The sequence below is a fragment of the Saccostrea echinata genome, unplaced genomic scaffold (genome assembly GCF_033153115.1).
Source record: "Saccostrea echinata isolate AGI-Se365-2 ecotype Australia unplaced genomic scaffold, CSIRO_AGI_Sech_v1 ptg000005l, whole genome shotgun sequence".
In the NCBI taxonomy this organism is placed as follows: Eukaryota; Metazoa; Mollusca; class Bivalvia; order Ostreida; family Ostreidae; genus Saccostrea; species Saccostrea echinata.
In genome coordinates this window covers 7349502-7366685 of record NW_026889754.1, presented here as the reverse complement: position 1 = coordinate 7366685, position 17184 = coordinate 7349502, and the positions used below count along the sequence as shown (strand labels likewise).

The following is a 17184-nucleotide window of genomic DNA, read 5'->3' as shown; positions in this document are numbered from 1 at the left end:
TTACGTTAAACTGGGCCAATTCGAAATTAATCAATTTCGATGCCATTAAATCGATGATCTGTACATCACAAGACCGGCAAATTGAAATTGTCAATCCTTGTAAAATATCGAGAGACAGTAGAAAGCGAAAATTGCTGAACAGAGTTGAATGTAAAAATTATAAAATGGTTTACACCAAAAGGAGAATCCTTCCTAACTTGGACACATTGCCATTTGGATTTTAAATTTTTTTGTAAAAAAAAATAAGAGAATTTTATTGTTCATGTTTTTATTAAACAATATTCACAAATAAAATGATAAACGAGACATTATTGTTCATTATTTTTACACTGTCAGTATGTTAGCCAGGGAACATTTTTTCTTTTCCGTCGAACATTGGAAATTCCAGGAGGTTTTCCGACCTTTATCTTCTTACTGATATGGCCCGTACCAGTTTCCGCTAAGCCACTGCCATTTTGTTGTTGATCTGGGATTTGCTTCGAAGTCTGTTCGATCTCTCGTACTGACGTATCTTGGGTCGACTGTTCCTCAACAGGGTCCAATTTTTAAGTAAACGTTCATATTTAAGTTTCGGCACAAGTATCATTACCTTCGCCATTTTCCTTTGATATGTTGGACGATAGGTTTTAATAGAAATCTTTTTCAACAATATTCGGCGTTTCTCTCGGTTGCTGACTTCTCTGGATCCCAGGGATCGAATGTAAGAGTCGTAAGGTTTCAGTTGGTTTATATACTTTTTACTCAAAGGAAAAGTTCCTGTGTAAATGTTATGTGCTATTTCGCTAAGCACATCGTACTGTTCACTGGTCAAGGCTTTGACGATTACTTTTTGCTGGGTACTGTCTGCATGCACAAGAAAATTTAAGAAAGTCTCGTGTTTCCTTACCGTTTGCTTCATGTTTGATTAATGAAACTAGCAACTAATATCGTGTTTATTTATATCGGTTGATAAATAATCATCTCTTCACCCGGAAGAATGTGAGTTCTTAACTGGTACTCTCTGTTCTGTGTAGGTTCCAGGCAAACATGTAAATAACCGAAATTGGGCTGCGTTGCGGATTCGTACGCCGCTTTGAAAAACGGAACTTGACCTGGTAATTTCTGAGATCCAAAGGTGATGATCTGTCGAGCATCGCGGTAATTCTTAAACAAAATGACATTTAGACAATTTAGAGAAATGGTTCTGGCATATTTTCCCGGGGGATACAGGTTCTGGGACAGCATCACGGTGGTCACGTTTCTATGATGAGATGTCACCATGAACAGATGTACGCAATCTTGAGACTGAGCCACTTGTAACATGAGATCATCCAATACCACTATAGTGTGATTTACACCCTCTGTGTACTGCTCTATGTCTTCTTTAGAAGGCAACCCTTGATGTAATGAAAGGTTTGGTATCGTCTGCTCCATTTCCTCGAACATAGGTTGATGTTCAGAGTAAGCATAAATTATTTTATCAACTGGCATAGAAAACATGCCTTGGCGTTTTGAAGAAGTCTTTTAGTAAAATGTGTTTTACCACTCTGTGTACTACCACATATGAGAATGGTGGTAGGTGCCAAAAACGGAAGTAAGGAATGAGTGTCCCACCAATCATTCACGCTCTCGTTTTCCATGTTTCTCAGTCGTTAGGCTTTCTCTAAATGAAGTCTAATGTAATATCACACGCACATATAAACAATTTACTTTATTCAATTACTGAATCAGATAACGCCCTTGTATATGTTTAACGATTTTTTAATTTAATGATACACCAAATATTCATGCATAAAACGTTTCACAAAGTCATCATTGAATTGAATGTATTCAGAAAATAAAGCATACACATGATTTAATGAGTTTTTAAAACACAATCTTGCAATTAAAAATACTAAGACATAAAGACCACATAAATCGGAATAACGAGGTTGAAGTTGAATAGATTTGAAATTACATTGTACACTGTTTTTCTTCAGAAAGTTCTGAATGTCTTGATTGTAATCAGCTGGTGATTTTCCAAGGCTGTCGAAAAACTCTGCCTGAGTTGGACTGTGTATGATTAATGCCACCCAGTGTTCTCCAGGAAATGGCAAAGGTTGCGTATTGACGATGAAGGCGCTCGGATACTGTGTAACGATTTGAGGCAATGTATTGATAGCAAATACACCTTTTACATAACGTCTTAAGCAGGGGTCCGTTTTCACCAGATTCAGCAGTTGCATCGAATTCATGGTTGAATGTAGTTAATGTCACGTGATTTGTCGACTTCTAGTAGAGATGAAAACGTTGCAAATACTATAGCATTAGCGGCTTTGGTTGTTGCTTGTTTGAATTTCAGTTCCAGTCTGGTGTTTCCTCGACGGATCAGGTTTAAATACTCTTCTCCAAATCCACAGGGATCTACGGTAAAAACAAATAGAGAATATCCACTTCCAACATCACTACGAGTGATAATCAGTCCGGCATCATTGTTCCATTTTCCAGAGGCTTCAAATAAACGAGCATAAGCCGTCGAAAAGAGTCCCGCTGAAAAGGCTGTCTTTAATGGCCTACCGGGTACACTCTCTCCGTTAACGTATATCCCGACATCAGTTAACCCCATATGCTCAAAGTTAAAGGGATTGGCCGTGTAATCCCCATTGACGGCTTTCTGGTCCACCAAGGCCACCACGATGCGATCAGGGACCGCTAGAGGGAAAATGTTGTCCCAGTAAAACTCCGTGGATCCTTTAGGAATGGTATTCATTTTCAATTCATTTCGCATAATGGTATATTTTACAGGGGTTTCTATCTGTTTACTATGGTTCAGTAGAACGCCGGGATCTACTCGCACCTTGGCTACTTTGTACACGACGTCCTGCAACTCTAATTTGTAAGCCGGTGTAGATTCAGCAGATATCATGACAAAAGGGGCACTGGATCTAAAAAGTTTTATGTAAATGTCTACTCCGTTTATCAGATATTTATCTATATCAAGGATGTCTTCCATCAGGTTTCCTTCCAACTCAAAGACTTTACTTTCCCGAGTGTAACCATACCGCAGGACCAGACCGGCATTGCCTCCATTGTATGCATTTGCGTCGCTAAGATTTCTCTCGTCTTTAAAAAACAGCTCAGATTGTTTTTGTGAATCGAGTTCGTCTTTCCCGCTAAACAAAATTGTCTTGAAATAAGCCTTCCAAGGATAGTTGTTCGTATTGAAAGAGACTAGTTTGTTGTTCAAGTAGACATCCATCTGGGAGAACATACTCTGAAGGGGTAAATTTACGATGCCTGTTTGTTCATTACTGGCCAGAGGCGTTCCATCTGCTTTTAAAATTCGGGCCTTTACGTACAATTTACTTCTTTTAAAATCAATGTATTCTGCTCCCGAACCAGAAACTACGATTTCGATCGGTGTGTCGGACACTCCAATGCTAGAAATAGGTCTTGCTTCTGTAAAGTACACTTTCTCGACCGCTACTTGGTTGGTTGGTGATGCAAAAAGTGAAAGTTCCATGGGTTGAGCTATGTCTTTATTATTACTGCTTAAAAAGGCCATTTTCACTGTTTAAAGATACTTTTATAACTGTCGATCTTAAACTCTTTCTACGTTTTTGATTGCGTTTTCTTGCCTGGTGCTGCTCGCTGTTTCTTGACGGACTTTTTTTTTCTTTCTCCTGGCGTTTTTCTTTGTTTTGTAGGTTTAGATGACTTCTTCCTCGACGTTTGAGATGTTGTTGGCTTCAATTTCTTTGAAGGAATGACAGAAGATTTAGAACGTGGTCTTTTTATACTTCCCTGCACCTTGACGAATGGTGTGCCCTCTTTGACATCTTTGGCATGTTCGACTTTGGCTCTTTCCTCCACGGCAGCTACTGGGGTCATTGGAGTGCTAGTGTGTTGTTCAGATTCTAATTGTGAGTGAGGTCTCAGTGGAATAACGTAAGACATAACTTTTCACACCTCTACCAATTTGTTTAGGTTTGTATTTATAAGGGTTGAATTTTTTCTCTGCCATGTTCTTGTAAAAAGCTTCCCATAATCTGGGATCACTGACGTAAGTCTGGCTATTCATCATCACAGTACGTAAGGAAACTTCTTAAAATGAAGTGTCACGGTCACCGGTCCGTTTAAGAATGAAACTAAGTTCCCATCTCTGTCCGTTATATATATTCCAATCTGCTGTAATTGGCCGATTTTTACTGGAATGTAATATGGTAGTGTGTAGGTGATATTTTCTGCTTTCTCCCCCAGGTACACGCGTCTTAGGAGGGGTGCCTCCTTCCCACCAATGAGTTTCTTCACAAATATCACAACACACAAACAACTCGGATTTCTTCTTGGACGCAATCCAGCTCTCTGAAGAAAATTCTGTCAGGGCAACAGTCCAATATCCGTCGAATTGAATCTGTTTATTTAATTGAACTCGAAAACAATTTGATTTATTGTCAAAATATTCAGAACTGTCCGTAGACGTCAACACCATCCGAACGCTCATCTTGAATACGTCTTACAGAGAAAACAGGTTTTTATTGCTTTTCTAGAGAGCTCTCTGGAATCCACGAGTTGAATTTCTTTGGCCATCCTTCCCATTTTACAAGCACTTCTTTGGTTTTTCCACGACGCCTCTTTTAAAGAATTTTTTCCACTCTGTAAGCCACGTCCGCTGACTTTATGACTTTTTGAAGTTCAGATTCGTAGAAGGTGCCTTCAACAGGGTCGTCCGCCAAATCTTTTACTTTGTATACAGGTATTTGACCTCTTTTGTATCTTTCACTAACTTTAAAAAATTCTCCTGTCCATTTTTGCTGGTAGTCTCTTTGGAAAGGGTGTTTAAGCTGTGATATTCTGCCATTATCTCCAATTTTTAACTTGAAAAATGGTTTTACTCTTTTTTTCGTTGTTTTGTTTGACTCCTTAAGCTAGTTACGATTATTTTCTGTCATGTCCGATTTTGGTTTACCCGACAGATAAGCATCTAGTCTGATTTCATCAGCATTTTCCTGGTTGACAGTGACTGGAGCATTGCCACCTAAAGATCTGTGGGGTCTATTGTTATAACTCTTCACCAAATCTTGTAACACATTCACAAAACGATAAGTTTTGTTTTTCATGAAATAGCGATACATAAGGTTTTTCATGGTACGAATCACTCTCTCTGCATAGTTTGCTTTAGTTTCATTTTGAGTGTATATGACATTAATTCCTTCTCTTTTTAGAAATGTTTTAACCCAACGATTTTTGAATTCACTACCCTTATCTGTTCTGAGAGTGTGTGGTTTTCGCCCTTTCTTGAAAACCGATTTTAAACTGTCAATGACGTTTTGATGACTTTTATTTTTTAATGGAACTATAAATAGATATCGGCTGAAAACGTCTATTAGCACTAATAAAAATTTGTAGCCGTCGTTATGGGATGCAATGTTACTGACATCAGCTAAGTCACCATCCCACATAGAATAAATTGTGTTCACTATCACTTTTGAGCGTGGAAATGTCTTACGAATAGGTTTATACAGACTATAAGAGTCTTCGTTGTTTAAAAATTGTCTTATTTTCTGTTTGCCAATCTTACATTTGCCTTCCTGTTTGACGACTTGATACAATTTTTCAGGGCCTGCATATGCCCCCGGATTACAGGGAGTGTAGTAGATCTCCCTTAAGTAATCCGTGTAGTTTGGCATACTGACAAAAAACTGATGTTCTCTCTTTGACTGTTGCCTTTTATATCCCAGTAATAATAAGATACTTTTATTTAAAACCATATTTTATTTCGTATTGTTAAGACGAAAAAAAATAGATACAATAATTGATATATACAAAAAGTTACATTCGTATCATTAATTCGTTTGGGTTCAGTGTTTATGGTCACAGTGTCATTCAAGATCACTCTCAATTGATTCCACGATCTGTAAATCACCTGCATTACATTCCATGGACATATTGTCTTGTGAATCATAACCAAAGGGGGTACATTCAGGACAGCTTAGCATTCCAAGCTGATTCTGATGTGACTCGCTCAGTATGGAAAGTTCTGTGTCTTTAAGCTCTGGAACAGATTCATGCATCTCTTCGAGGGCATCTCTAAGTCTGGACAATTTGTGTTTGTTCAAAGTGACTCCTTTCTTGGTTGGTATTGGTTCTGGAACGTTGTCTGGCTTCCAAAAGTGTCTTACATCCACTGTAGGATAGTCTGGTGATAATGAAACGAACACTCCTCCGCCAACATGCCACTGTACTTCTTCATCCCCTTTCCCAGTGTTTTCTATGTAGTCTTGGATATCTGGTAAAAGAGATTCAAATTTCAACCAACGGGCTAAAGAAAAGGTAACACCCTTTTTGGTGGCAAGGAGACGACCATGGGATTCTTTGAGATGACGAATGTGAATATAAATCGTTCCCTTGAAAGGCATGGCGGTGAGAAACAGGTTATTAAAGTCATCCAGACTTATTCTACACCTTAGCTCCTTAGACTGTGTAGTTTTCTTTGAATCGTTTCTGGAATCTCCTCTTTCTTTGGTATTGACAACCAATGATCTTGCCATGGCCAACTTCTTTTCGTATTCAGACTTTGTGTCATCGTCATTATTCATTAACAGACGTGATAAGTCGGCTTGATTGGCTTTCATTAATGCGATTCTGAGTCCCATAAAAGCCCTCGATCCCCGACGTAAGATGATGCTAATCAGTTTTCTGTTTCTGTCATGACTGGTTCTCTCAACTTCTATTTGCTGTCTCATTTCATCGGTAATTATGTTTGAGGCGAAAAGATGTTCTGCAACAGGAATAGCCATCATCTTTTTTACCAATGTAGAGTAGTTTGCCTTGATAATGTCCTGATGTTTAAGCTCCATCTTTATTCTCGGCAAGAATCTTACAAGGAAAAAAATAGTTCTCCTGAATTCTCTCCTTAGGACTTGTTGAGAACTGGTGAAGGTCTTTCAAATTGATAAAGTTTATATATGTTTTTTGTCACGTGGCTCATGACTGTAGAGTCCCCCTGACTGTAGAGTCCTCCTCGACTGTAGAGTCACCCCTGACTGTAGAATCCTCCTTGACTGTAGAGTCACCCCTGACTGCAGAGTACCTCTTGACTGTGATTTATATCTTAACCACCGTAAAAGGACACTTTGCTTTTTATGTTATACTTGTTTGACTTTTAAGTGAACATCGTTTCAATTTCTGAAGAAGTACCGGCAATAACACATTCTCTGTTTGTTGAATTCTTCTCTTGAAATGGGCTCTATTTATGGCATATTCCATCCCAATTCCGTTCCGTTCTTCGTACGGAATTAAATTAATTTGTACATGATCTTTAAATTTGACTTTTTTAAGCATAATTATTCTTTTCGTTGAATTGCTACTGTTGTTCGAAGCGCGGGAAGTATTTTCGCGGCATAACTCGACGTTTCAATAGGTATTCTTCAGATCCCCAGCTGTCTGCAACGTCATACCCATTTTTCATTTTTTCCTTAAAATTAGCAATGCAATCTTCTTTTTTGTCAAACCATCGACTCTCTTGCAATGTCCATTTCTTCTCATTTCTTCTTAGAGCATTCCAGGCTAAAATTTTCCATTTGTACTGCTTTCCCTGAGTTTCCATTATTATAACAACTCAAGCAAATCTTACGAGGTATTTATTGTTATATTTCGTGACGTCAGTGACTGCAGGGTCACCCCTGACTATAGAGTACACCTTGACTGTAAAGTCACCCCTGACTGTAGAGTACACCCTGACTGTAAAGTCACCCCTGAATTGTGACCTTAATTATGACCTGTGTGGGTGAGACCTGGGAATCCCCATGACGTCATCTTGACTGTAAAGTGACTGTACAGTATATACCCTACTACTTTTTTGTTTGGAAAAGGCGGTATCCTTGTGTTAAATACTTGATGAACTTAGGAGTAAATTTATTTTTTCAAATTGTTTTGTGTATGTGATAAAATTAATCACAGGAAATAAAGTTGCACATATTTAAAAGGTTTTTAACACAAATAAATTTTTTTAGAATATTACAAATGTGTCCCAGAAACCTTATAGTAACAAAACCTCACATATTTCTAAAAACTTTGCAAACAATTTTATTGAACTGAAATGTGTACATATTTTCCAGTTTTCACCAATTTATGTCTTTTAATCAACATCATGTTGTTTACCTAAACAGATATCACTTCTTTAGTGAGATAGGCACCTATTTAAGCAAATTGAGACACTTGAACTTTGGAAGGAAAAATTTTGTGTTTATTATACTAAAGCAGTTAAGCTGTTTCATAAGTGATATCAATATTACAAAATTAAAAAAAAAAATGGAATATTTTATTTTCACGACAAAATGTCGCGAATTTAAAGCTTTGAAAATTGTCGTCACGCGCAAAATTCCCCAAGGGAATTTTCATAAGTTAGCATGTATGCATGGTCGTACAAAAACAAAAGTTGAAAACGGCAAGCGTTTAAATATATTTTTAGGGAACATTGAAAGCTTCTGAGAATTGATGAGTAGACTTTATTCTGATAACCAAATGAGTGTTTTATCTTTTTAACATCGATGCAGGACACTGAAAACTTTTGTTTAGGTTGGGACGCGCGCCTGGAGCGATCCCGTCTGAATCCGTGCCTGGAGTTGCATCAAGATTAAAATGAATTACTGGCTGCTTTAGCATGTAAATAATTCATCTTAGTACTTACATCTGTATGTTGTAGTCTTTAAGGACTGCTGTGTTCTGAGCTCGAGCCGCGCCACCAACACTGGCAACAGCATGTGCGCTTCCATTCATATAGAGCTAGCTGCATATTTTCGTAAATGGGAGTAGCTGTTGGAGCGAACACCCTGCTACCTGGCGTTATAATGCGGCATTAAATTCACTCGACTTGTATTCGTCTTCGTTGAATGCGCTTCGTGGTTTGCGTGATTGAATTTACGTTTGTAATGGAGATAATCATTATAATGTATTAAAAAACTGTATCAATTTAAAAGAAAGAAGAACGAATTTACAAGAATAAAGCAACATAGAAGTAAGGACAAAATAAAGTATGAAAAAAGTTTAAAGTGAAATGTAATAAGCACGAATATGGAAACAATAAAGTACATATAATTGCAATAATACTAAAGAATAAACAAGTAGGCAGAATAAGAACAGAAGCAAGACACATAGACTTTTGGCGGTAATTCCCTTCCATAGATTTGATTTTCACAAACTTCCCTCATTGTGAAACTGATGTGATTGAGGCATATTGGTCAGACCATAAAATGGTGTACTGTACTTTATAAATCTGATATAAGGGACGCATGAGTATTTATTTGAGGGAGATATGTCATCTTGTCCCCTCTCCCACCTACCATTGTGCCAGTGTCACTTAGTGACATTTGGTACATTGGTTACTGTATACAGGGTTAAATTCACCCTGTGTTATTTTCACCCTTTCACACAATTTTGCAACGTTTTAAATTCGCCCAGTCAGTTTTGTTGAAGAAATACTGTGTTCTTTTAATTTGCCCGTTTTAACTTTGTCTACCTCTAAGATGGATGACAGGGGCAAAAATAAAATGGGGGCGAATATTTCACTGTATACAGTATCTTATAGGCACCAATTACTTGATGTAAAATTTTGTTTGTTTTTAAGAAAATGTATACTTTAAACTATTTTTTATATGCATGCATGGAATAGCCTAAAGAATTTGCAAACAACTCATCAATGATCACAAAATAATTGGACTTTAAAAGTTTTGTAAAACAGCAAACCTTCATTAGGACTTTTTATTGTGGATTAATTTTCAACAGACAATAAATAAATGTACAAAATAATTGAATGTTGCATGTTAAGGAAAATTCATGTACCATCAATGACAATGATTCATGTCAAAAAATGATGATCATTGTATTATGTGTTAATATTCATAAATAATGTATATACTATATATTGATGTAATGATGCATGAATATCATGAACTTATGTTGAATATACATGAAATATTTTGAGATTACATGAATTGTTTACAAAGTTTAATATAAAGAAATTAATGAGTTCTGCTAAATAATGATTAGAGTTGTACTAGAAATATACACTTGCATCAAGTAATTGGTGTCTTTAATATATGTTCAACACTGTATTCTATAGTTTTTTGAAGTAAATTCACCAAATATTATCTGTCCGTGAAAAAATTGCTGTATAGAAATATTGCTAGTTTATTGATGTTACTGTGTCTTGTGTCATTTAGTCCCTACAGAACAATACTGGAGTACATGAGAGTATAAACTTTTACAGTGTATATGATTTTGTTCCCCAGAGGAAATGCAATAACATCACTGTCAATATTCTTATCATACATGTAATTCAAGTCTCTATGTAATTACTTTATAATCAATCTCATGTAGTATTGTACATATCACAATTGCTGAGGCTTTAAACAGGCTGGGTGGTCAACAAATTAACCAATAGATGCACCTAAAAATGAAATACTTGCAGGTGATCACACACTATATTTAAAGCCATTATCTATAATTCCATACAGAGCTCCCAGTAATTAGTTTACTGATCATGACCATCCAGCATACTTACTGATTTTTGTAAAGAGTGACTTGTTTATTCTCGTAGCTGAATTAGAATTTGATACATGAATTTTGAAAGCACAGCTCGATTAAAGATTTTTTTTAATATACTAGTATATCATTTACATCATTTTGTTTTGAAATAATATTCATTGTATATATGAAACATTGTGTTGAAATATTTTGACTTGATTATTTATCTTTTTTGATTTGTTGTATAAAAATTGTATTTTTGTATTTCATAACATTCATAAATTGCTTTAAACATTTACTTTTTCTAGCTTAAGTTACTTGTGTGGAATAGGAAAGCAACCTGTATACTCAGAGAGTAACTGACAACTCATTCTGAGTTACTAGTATATTGCTAATTTCAGTTAAAACCATGTTAATTGACATATGATAATATTCTCCAGCATTAAGATATTTAATTTGTGACAACCATTATATTATAATCTAATGAGAATCGACTATATATTAAACACTTATACCCAGGCAAGAATGAAAAGAGGGGGTCAATGGACAGCCCGTAAAGAGAGATAAACCTACCTCTTTATAACATTACAATTTTTCCTATAAAAGAGAGGAAAAAAAGGTGGATCACTATAATTTCTCATGACTGGTCTTTAAAATCAAAATTATTGCAAAAAGATCTTAATCATTTTATTTTAGAATATTACCATCAAGTTTCGGTGATCTGATTCATGCAGATACTCCAATTAAATGTTACTTATTAAAAATTCTTCAAAAATAATAGTTGATATTCAAAGTCAGAGTCTGTTAACCATCAAATATATTTATTCACTTTTTTTTTTATTCACTTATTTTGTAAAGAAATAAAAGTAAAATCTTATTCACATTTTTTTGTTTTTATTAGCCGAAGGCTCAAGTGAGCTTTTCTGATCAAAATTTGTCCGTTGTCTGTCGTCGTCGTCGTCGTTGTTGTCGTCGTAAACTTTTCACATTTTCATCTTCTCAAAAACAACTGGACCAATTTCAACCAAACTTGCTACAAAGTACTATCCTTGGGTACATGGAATTCAAGTTTGTTTAAATGAAGGGCCACGCCCACTTCCAAGGGGAGATAATTATGAATTAGTGAAAAATTAATGACATTTTTAAAAAATCTTAATTCTTCTCAAGAACCACTGGGTCAGGAAATATGAAACTGATGTGGAATCATCCTCAGGTAGTGTAGATTTAAGTTTGTTCAAATCATGACCCCCGGGGCAAGGGTGGCGCCACAATGCCCGATCAAAGTTATACATAGGAATATATAGGAAAAATCTTTAAAAATCTTCTTCTCAAGATCCATAAGGACAGGAAAGATGAAACTCATGTTGAATCATCCTCAGGAAGTGTACATTCACGTTTGTTCTAATCATGGCCCCCTGGGGTAGGGTGGGGCCACAATGGCCGATCAAAGTTTTACATAGGAATATATTGAGAAATCTTTAAAAATGTTCTTGAAAGTTCTTTTCAAGAACCATTGGGACAGGAAAGATGAAACTCATGTTAAATCATCCTCAGGTAGTGTACATTCAATTTTGTTCAAATCATGGCCCCCGGGGGTAGGGTGGGGCCACAATGGCCAATCAAAGTTTTACAAAGAAATATATAAGGAAATCTTTAAAATTTTCTTCACAAGTACTGCAAAGCCATGATTAGTGATATTTTTATGGAAGCATCCTCAGATACTGTAGATTCTAGTTTGTTCAAATCATAACCGCCAGGGATAGGGTGGGGCCACAATGAGGGATCCAAGTTTTACATTAAAATATATTTTAAAAAAATCTTTTTCTAAAGAATAGCAAAGCCATGATTTAGTATTAGAATTCAATCCCCCTCCCCCCCCCCTTCTCAGTAAACTTTTCAATTCTGATCTGATTTGTGCGTTTTCCTAGCTGATATTTTTCTGAAGTATATAAATTTTGGAAGCCTCGTTTATTTAAAAAAAAATGAATAAAGATTTTCCACCAAATATTTCTGCTATATTTTCTTAAACTTGGTAAGACAAAGAGGAAAACTCACCGAGTCGACCTCCAATATGGCGGCCAACGGGAGGTAACTTTTGCTAAATTTAGGTCCATCGAAAACTATCTATTATCATAATAAATTCACCACTAAATAGATTTGAATGTTTTATGTACCAACGATAAGTTTTTTAGAAAGCTCTACTTGTACCATTTTTATATACTTGAAGCGACTCGAAGACTTCCAACAACAACAAAACGACTGACGTCATGCAATTTTTTTGGCGGGAGTGTAGAATTTAGGGGGAAAAAATCTCGGACTTCTTTATATACTTTAATGAAAAAACCCGAAAACGTCGAAAAAGCATAACGTCATGCTTTATTTTGGTTTTCCACGAGTGAAGTCAAGGAACTGCCAAGATGGCATCTTCGGAGAGAAAAAACGAAAGATGGATGAAAATCCACCACCATCAGACAACTCTGTAACCATGGTGACTGGATTTATCCACTGCGTGTCCCCAGTAAAAATTTCGACAAACGGGAGCAGATATTTTAATATGACAATACAACGAAAGGATGAATACAACGATGCCGTGTCCTTCAGTGCATCCGCACACCAACAAATGCTAGAAATGTCAAAAAGCAAGTAAGTAATTGCTTTTTTTTCAATAGCGTCAGTTGAATGTATAGATTTTTTTCATTGTAATTCCAAGTACCTAGTTTTCTGAATTCTTATGACGTATTTTCTCCGACTTATCTTCCTTGCACGCCATCTTGGAGGTGACTAGCTGCAATAATGTAGCCTCCCCTTTTTTTGGGGGGAGAGGGCTACAACTCCTTAGGATCTCCGTAATGGTGCAATGCGGCAGCGATTCACTCCCGCACGGATTTCGGGTCAAATTGTCAGTAAATGGCTATTTTATTAATATGTCTTACCTGGACTTCCAAAATGTAGTTATCCCAGACATAAATCGATCCAAAAATATAACAGAACAATCCATATGTCCGTATTTTTCGTGTATGTCAACATCACAACTTAAATTTATCCGCCATGTTTACTGACCTTGACAGATTTTATTTTGGGACAGCCAATGAGATAAAGGATCTATAGGGAGCGGATTTCTTGGGAATTACCTTATTTTAAGCCTAAGTATCGCTGTTTACGAAAAAATAACACATGGAATGATTTTATTTATCGATGTTTAGTGTTTCTATTCATCACAATTATTTATAAACACCGATATTTACTTTATTGAGTTATTCTAAATTTCAAGCGCATGTCTCAGTACGTCACGCGTGAACTGTCATGGCTGCTGAGTAAGGCACACAGATTTATTTTACATGGTTTTCGCGTTTAACAGGCTATGATGTCGACCGTAAATAAAAATTTCGTCTTATTAGAAGTTGAATGTAAAAACAATTTATTCTGCCTGCAGTCGCCCGTATTAAAAAAAATATTTTTGCACCATTACGGAGATGCTGTGGAATTGTAGCCCTCTCCAGAAAACATCAGATAAAAAAATAGGAGAGGGATACATTATTGCAGCTAGGAGGTGACAAACTTGAGTCGATGTAGATCAAAATTTGCAGGAAATCTTAATAATAAAACATTGATAAATAAGGCCTTAATACTCTTTATATTCAAAGTAAATGTTGATTAGGTTGACATATTGGTAACGTCTCAAATTCAGCTACAATCAATATTGCTAGAAAAAGAAATCAGCTGATTGATCAAACACAGATTTGACACGCAAAATATGCACCCGTGGTTAAATTGAATGGGTCAGTCGGATTACTGGTAAGAAATTGTTTTAGGCCTATTAAGAACATATTTCTTGTTTTCATGCTGAAAAAAATAGCTCATTTAAGAAATGAATCAGAATTAATAGCAAATACATACACCTAAATATTTACATCTGCTGTACATTTTCTAGTAAGCCAACAGTGAAATTGTTTTCAATACCATTTCCGGGATACTACTAAGCGGAGTACGCTAGATTACGATAGAGTTCTTTAGAGTACACTAGAAAAAAAGCAATTTAATATATAATTAGACTGTTTATTTATGCATATAAAACTTGATTAAACAGTATTATAAAACGTATAAAATAATATATTGCAATATTTGTCTCAAATATTTGTTTTTTTAGTGAAAGTTTGACAAGAAAGCAACATTAATGAATCAATGCATTAAAGGTTATAATCACCCCGATCTCAACTACTATTTTTTTTTCAGACTTATTTCAATTAAATTTTATTTATCAAAGATTAAATTAATTACATTATAAATATTTAATATTTTTCACATGAACAATCAAACATTTAAAGTTTTTCTCTATATACATCACAAGTCACATGGTGTCGAGGATCCTTAAGGTAGAAATACAAACAATATTAAAAGAAAAAGAATTTGACACTTTTCCAATTAATTCCCACATGGTCCAAATTTGACAACTTCAGCAATGGTCCCCTGAGAAATCAAAACAAAAACCATTCAATTTTTATGACCCGCCATGAATATGGCCGGGGCATATAGTGTTTGTCATGTCCGTCCTTTTGTCCTTCCATCTGACCTCCATCACACTTTGCGTTTAGCTCAGTTCCAATGTGGCCCATGAGCCTCTTGTTAAACTTAATATGCTGATAAAGTACATATGTATGTATGCACTTATACATAATTTTCTGAGAATTTATCAATTGTAATGTAACTAACATATTAAAGGAATTCTGATCAAATTTCATACACTGCATTAATTACTAATATACCCTTTGTGGGCCATTCATGTCCTCTTGACAATTCAGTGTTTTCCCTAAGAACCGGCTACTAACCAAATTGACGGCTTCAATTGACAAAAATGCTTTGAAATGAAAATTTGTTGTAAGATCCACAGAGTTTCTGTTTATAAACCTCAGCCCCTGGCCTGTTACAATTGATCTCTAACCCTTTGACTTTGAGATAAAGGGAAAACACTAACAATTTCTAGTTTTATCTTCCAACAATTTAACAATATAATCATGATAATATAAAAACTAATTCAAGAAAAATTATTAAAATCTCTTACAGTAGAAATATTTAGACTTGGCCTTGTTAAATGTGTACCTAATTGTAGTTATTGTACTGTTTGTAAAACTCTTTCTTGGTTACATTTCAGAACACCAGTGACACTTCATAATGTACAAATGTCACCCAGTCTGAAATCAAGCGGAAAATTCGATGTCAAATATAACCATCGCTCAAATATGACCCCTGCAAGAAATTTGGACTTCGAGTTCCAGTTGCCAGAGCATTCGAAATATAGAACCATAAAAGAAATAGAGGAAAACCTCAATGCTTTCCAGAAGGTAAAAATCGGATGTTAGCTCAATTTCTGAGAAACAAACGTTAAAAATTTGTGGAATAAATAAAACCTAATTAGTTTTAAAAATAATGTCTCAAGAGTATACAGTAAAATAATTTAATTTTGTTTGTATTCTAGCCTCTGATTGGTTAATATCCAAAAAGGAACACAAATTATTTCTGTATAACCTGGTTTGGTATTGGGACACACCCCCCTGACAACCAGCTGATACATCTGTATCCTTTCCAGTCCTCGGGATTCATGGAAAATTCCATATTTAATAAATGTACCTTTAACTTCAAACAATAATTCGATCTTACCACATGTAAATAAACAACAAAGCTGCTAGGCCTGTGTATTAGTTTTTACCTCCCCTCGCTTCCCATCACTTCCGTTACTATGGTTGTATTATTAAGCGGCAAATTTGAACTAATAAAAAGCAACGAAATTTTACACCCATAGTTATTTAATGATTTTAAAACTAAATTATAAGGAATGACTTTAATTCTTGGCCAAATTATTCGAGTATAACCTGGTTTGGGTCAGTTTACGCTGTTTTATAATCCGCGAAGGGTCAGTTTACGCTGTTTTATAATCCGCTTCGCGGATTATAAAACAGCGTAAACTGACCCAAACCAGGTTATACTCGAATAATTTGGCCAAGAATTAAAGTCATTCCTAAATTATTACCCCCCGCAAACGAAGTCTGGGGGGGTTTATAGGAATCAGCTTGTCCGTCCGTCTATCTGTGCAAACATGTCCAGTCCATATCTTTCTTACGGAGAAACATGAGAATCTACTACATGACACAGAATGCTCATGACCTAAGGGTGTGTCATGACCTTGACCCAAGGTCATTTGGGGAAGTTCAAGGTTACTGGAATAAAAATTTCTTAATTAGTGTCCAGTCCATATCTTTCTTATAGATAAACTTGGGTAAGTTCCTAAAAATTCAGTTGCTACCTATAATCTTCATATATTTTTTTTTTAAAATGTAATCAAGTAAAACTCTCATTCAATGAGCTGCACCCTTAAAATATATTTCTACCCCTCAGCGGGGCCCTTGCTGACTGGTCAGTTTTCTAGTTTTGTCCAATAACTACCTGTGTTTCGTCTGAGAATATAACTTTTTGCCACTGATCAGAATTCCAATGTCTTTTGCCTCGGCACCACAGTACTCTCCGTTGTCAGTTAGTTTACATATTGTCCGAGTTTTTTGGATTTTACCCTGCCTGTATCCTAATTGATGCAATCTACGTCAAACAGTTCTACTGGACACGTTTGTTAGATCATTTCTGTTGAAAGTTGATGTAAAATTTCCCAGAGATTGTCAGCGATTTGTTTTAGGAATTTGATTAAGTTTC

At 35.7% G+C, this 17184-nt stretch overlaps 2 protein-coding genes across 2 annotated transcripts; both read right to left on the bottom strand.

Annotated features, from left to right (window-relative positions):
* Positions 1-2209: 2209 nt before the first annotated feature.
* Positions 2210-3523, bottom strand: LOC133179587 (uncharacterized protein F54H12.2-like). Its single transcript, XM_061314306.1, has one exon. It carries the CDS (start codon positions 3521-3523, stop codon positions 2210-2212), a length of 1314 nt encoding a protein of 437 aa, XP_061170290.1.
* A 2317-nt stretch (positions 3524-5840) lies between these two features.
* LOC133180024 (uncharacterized) lies at positions 5841-6818 on the bottom strand. The gene has a single exon (XM_061314642.1). It carries the CDS (start codon positions 6816-6818, stop codon positions 5841-5843), a length of 978 nt encoding a protein of 325 aa, XP_061170626.1.
* Positions 6819-17184: the final 10366 nt, after the last annotated feature.

Bases quoted from the DNA above. Each gene is read 5' to 3' on its own strand.
- LOC133179587 (XM_061314306.1), bottom strand. From the start codon at position 3,523: ATGGCCTTTTTAAGCAGTAATAATAAAGACATAGCTCAACCCATGGAA.
- LOC133180024 (XM_061314642.1), bottom strand. From the start codon at position 6,818: ATGGAGCTTAAACATCAGGACATTATCAAGGCAAACTACTCTACATTG.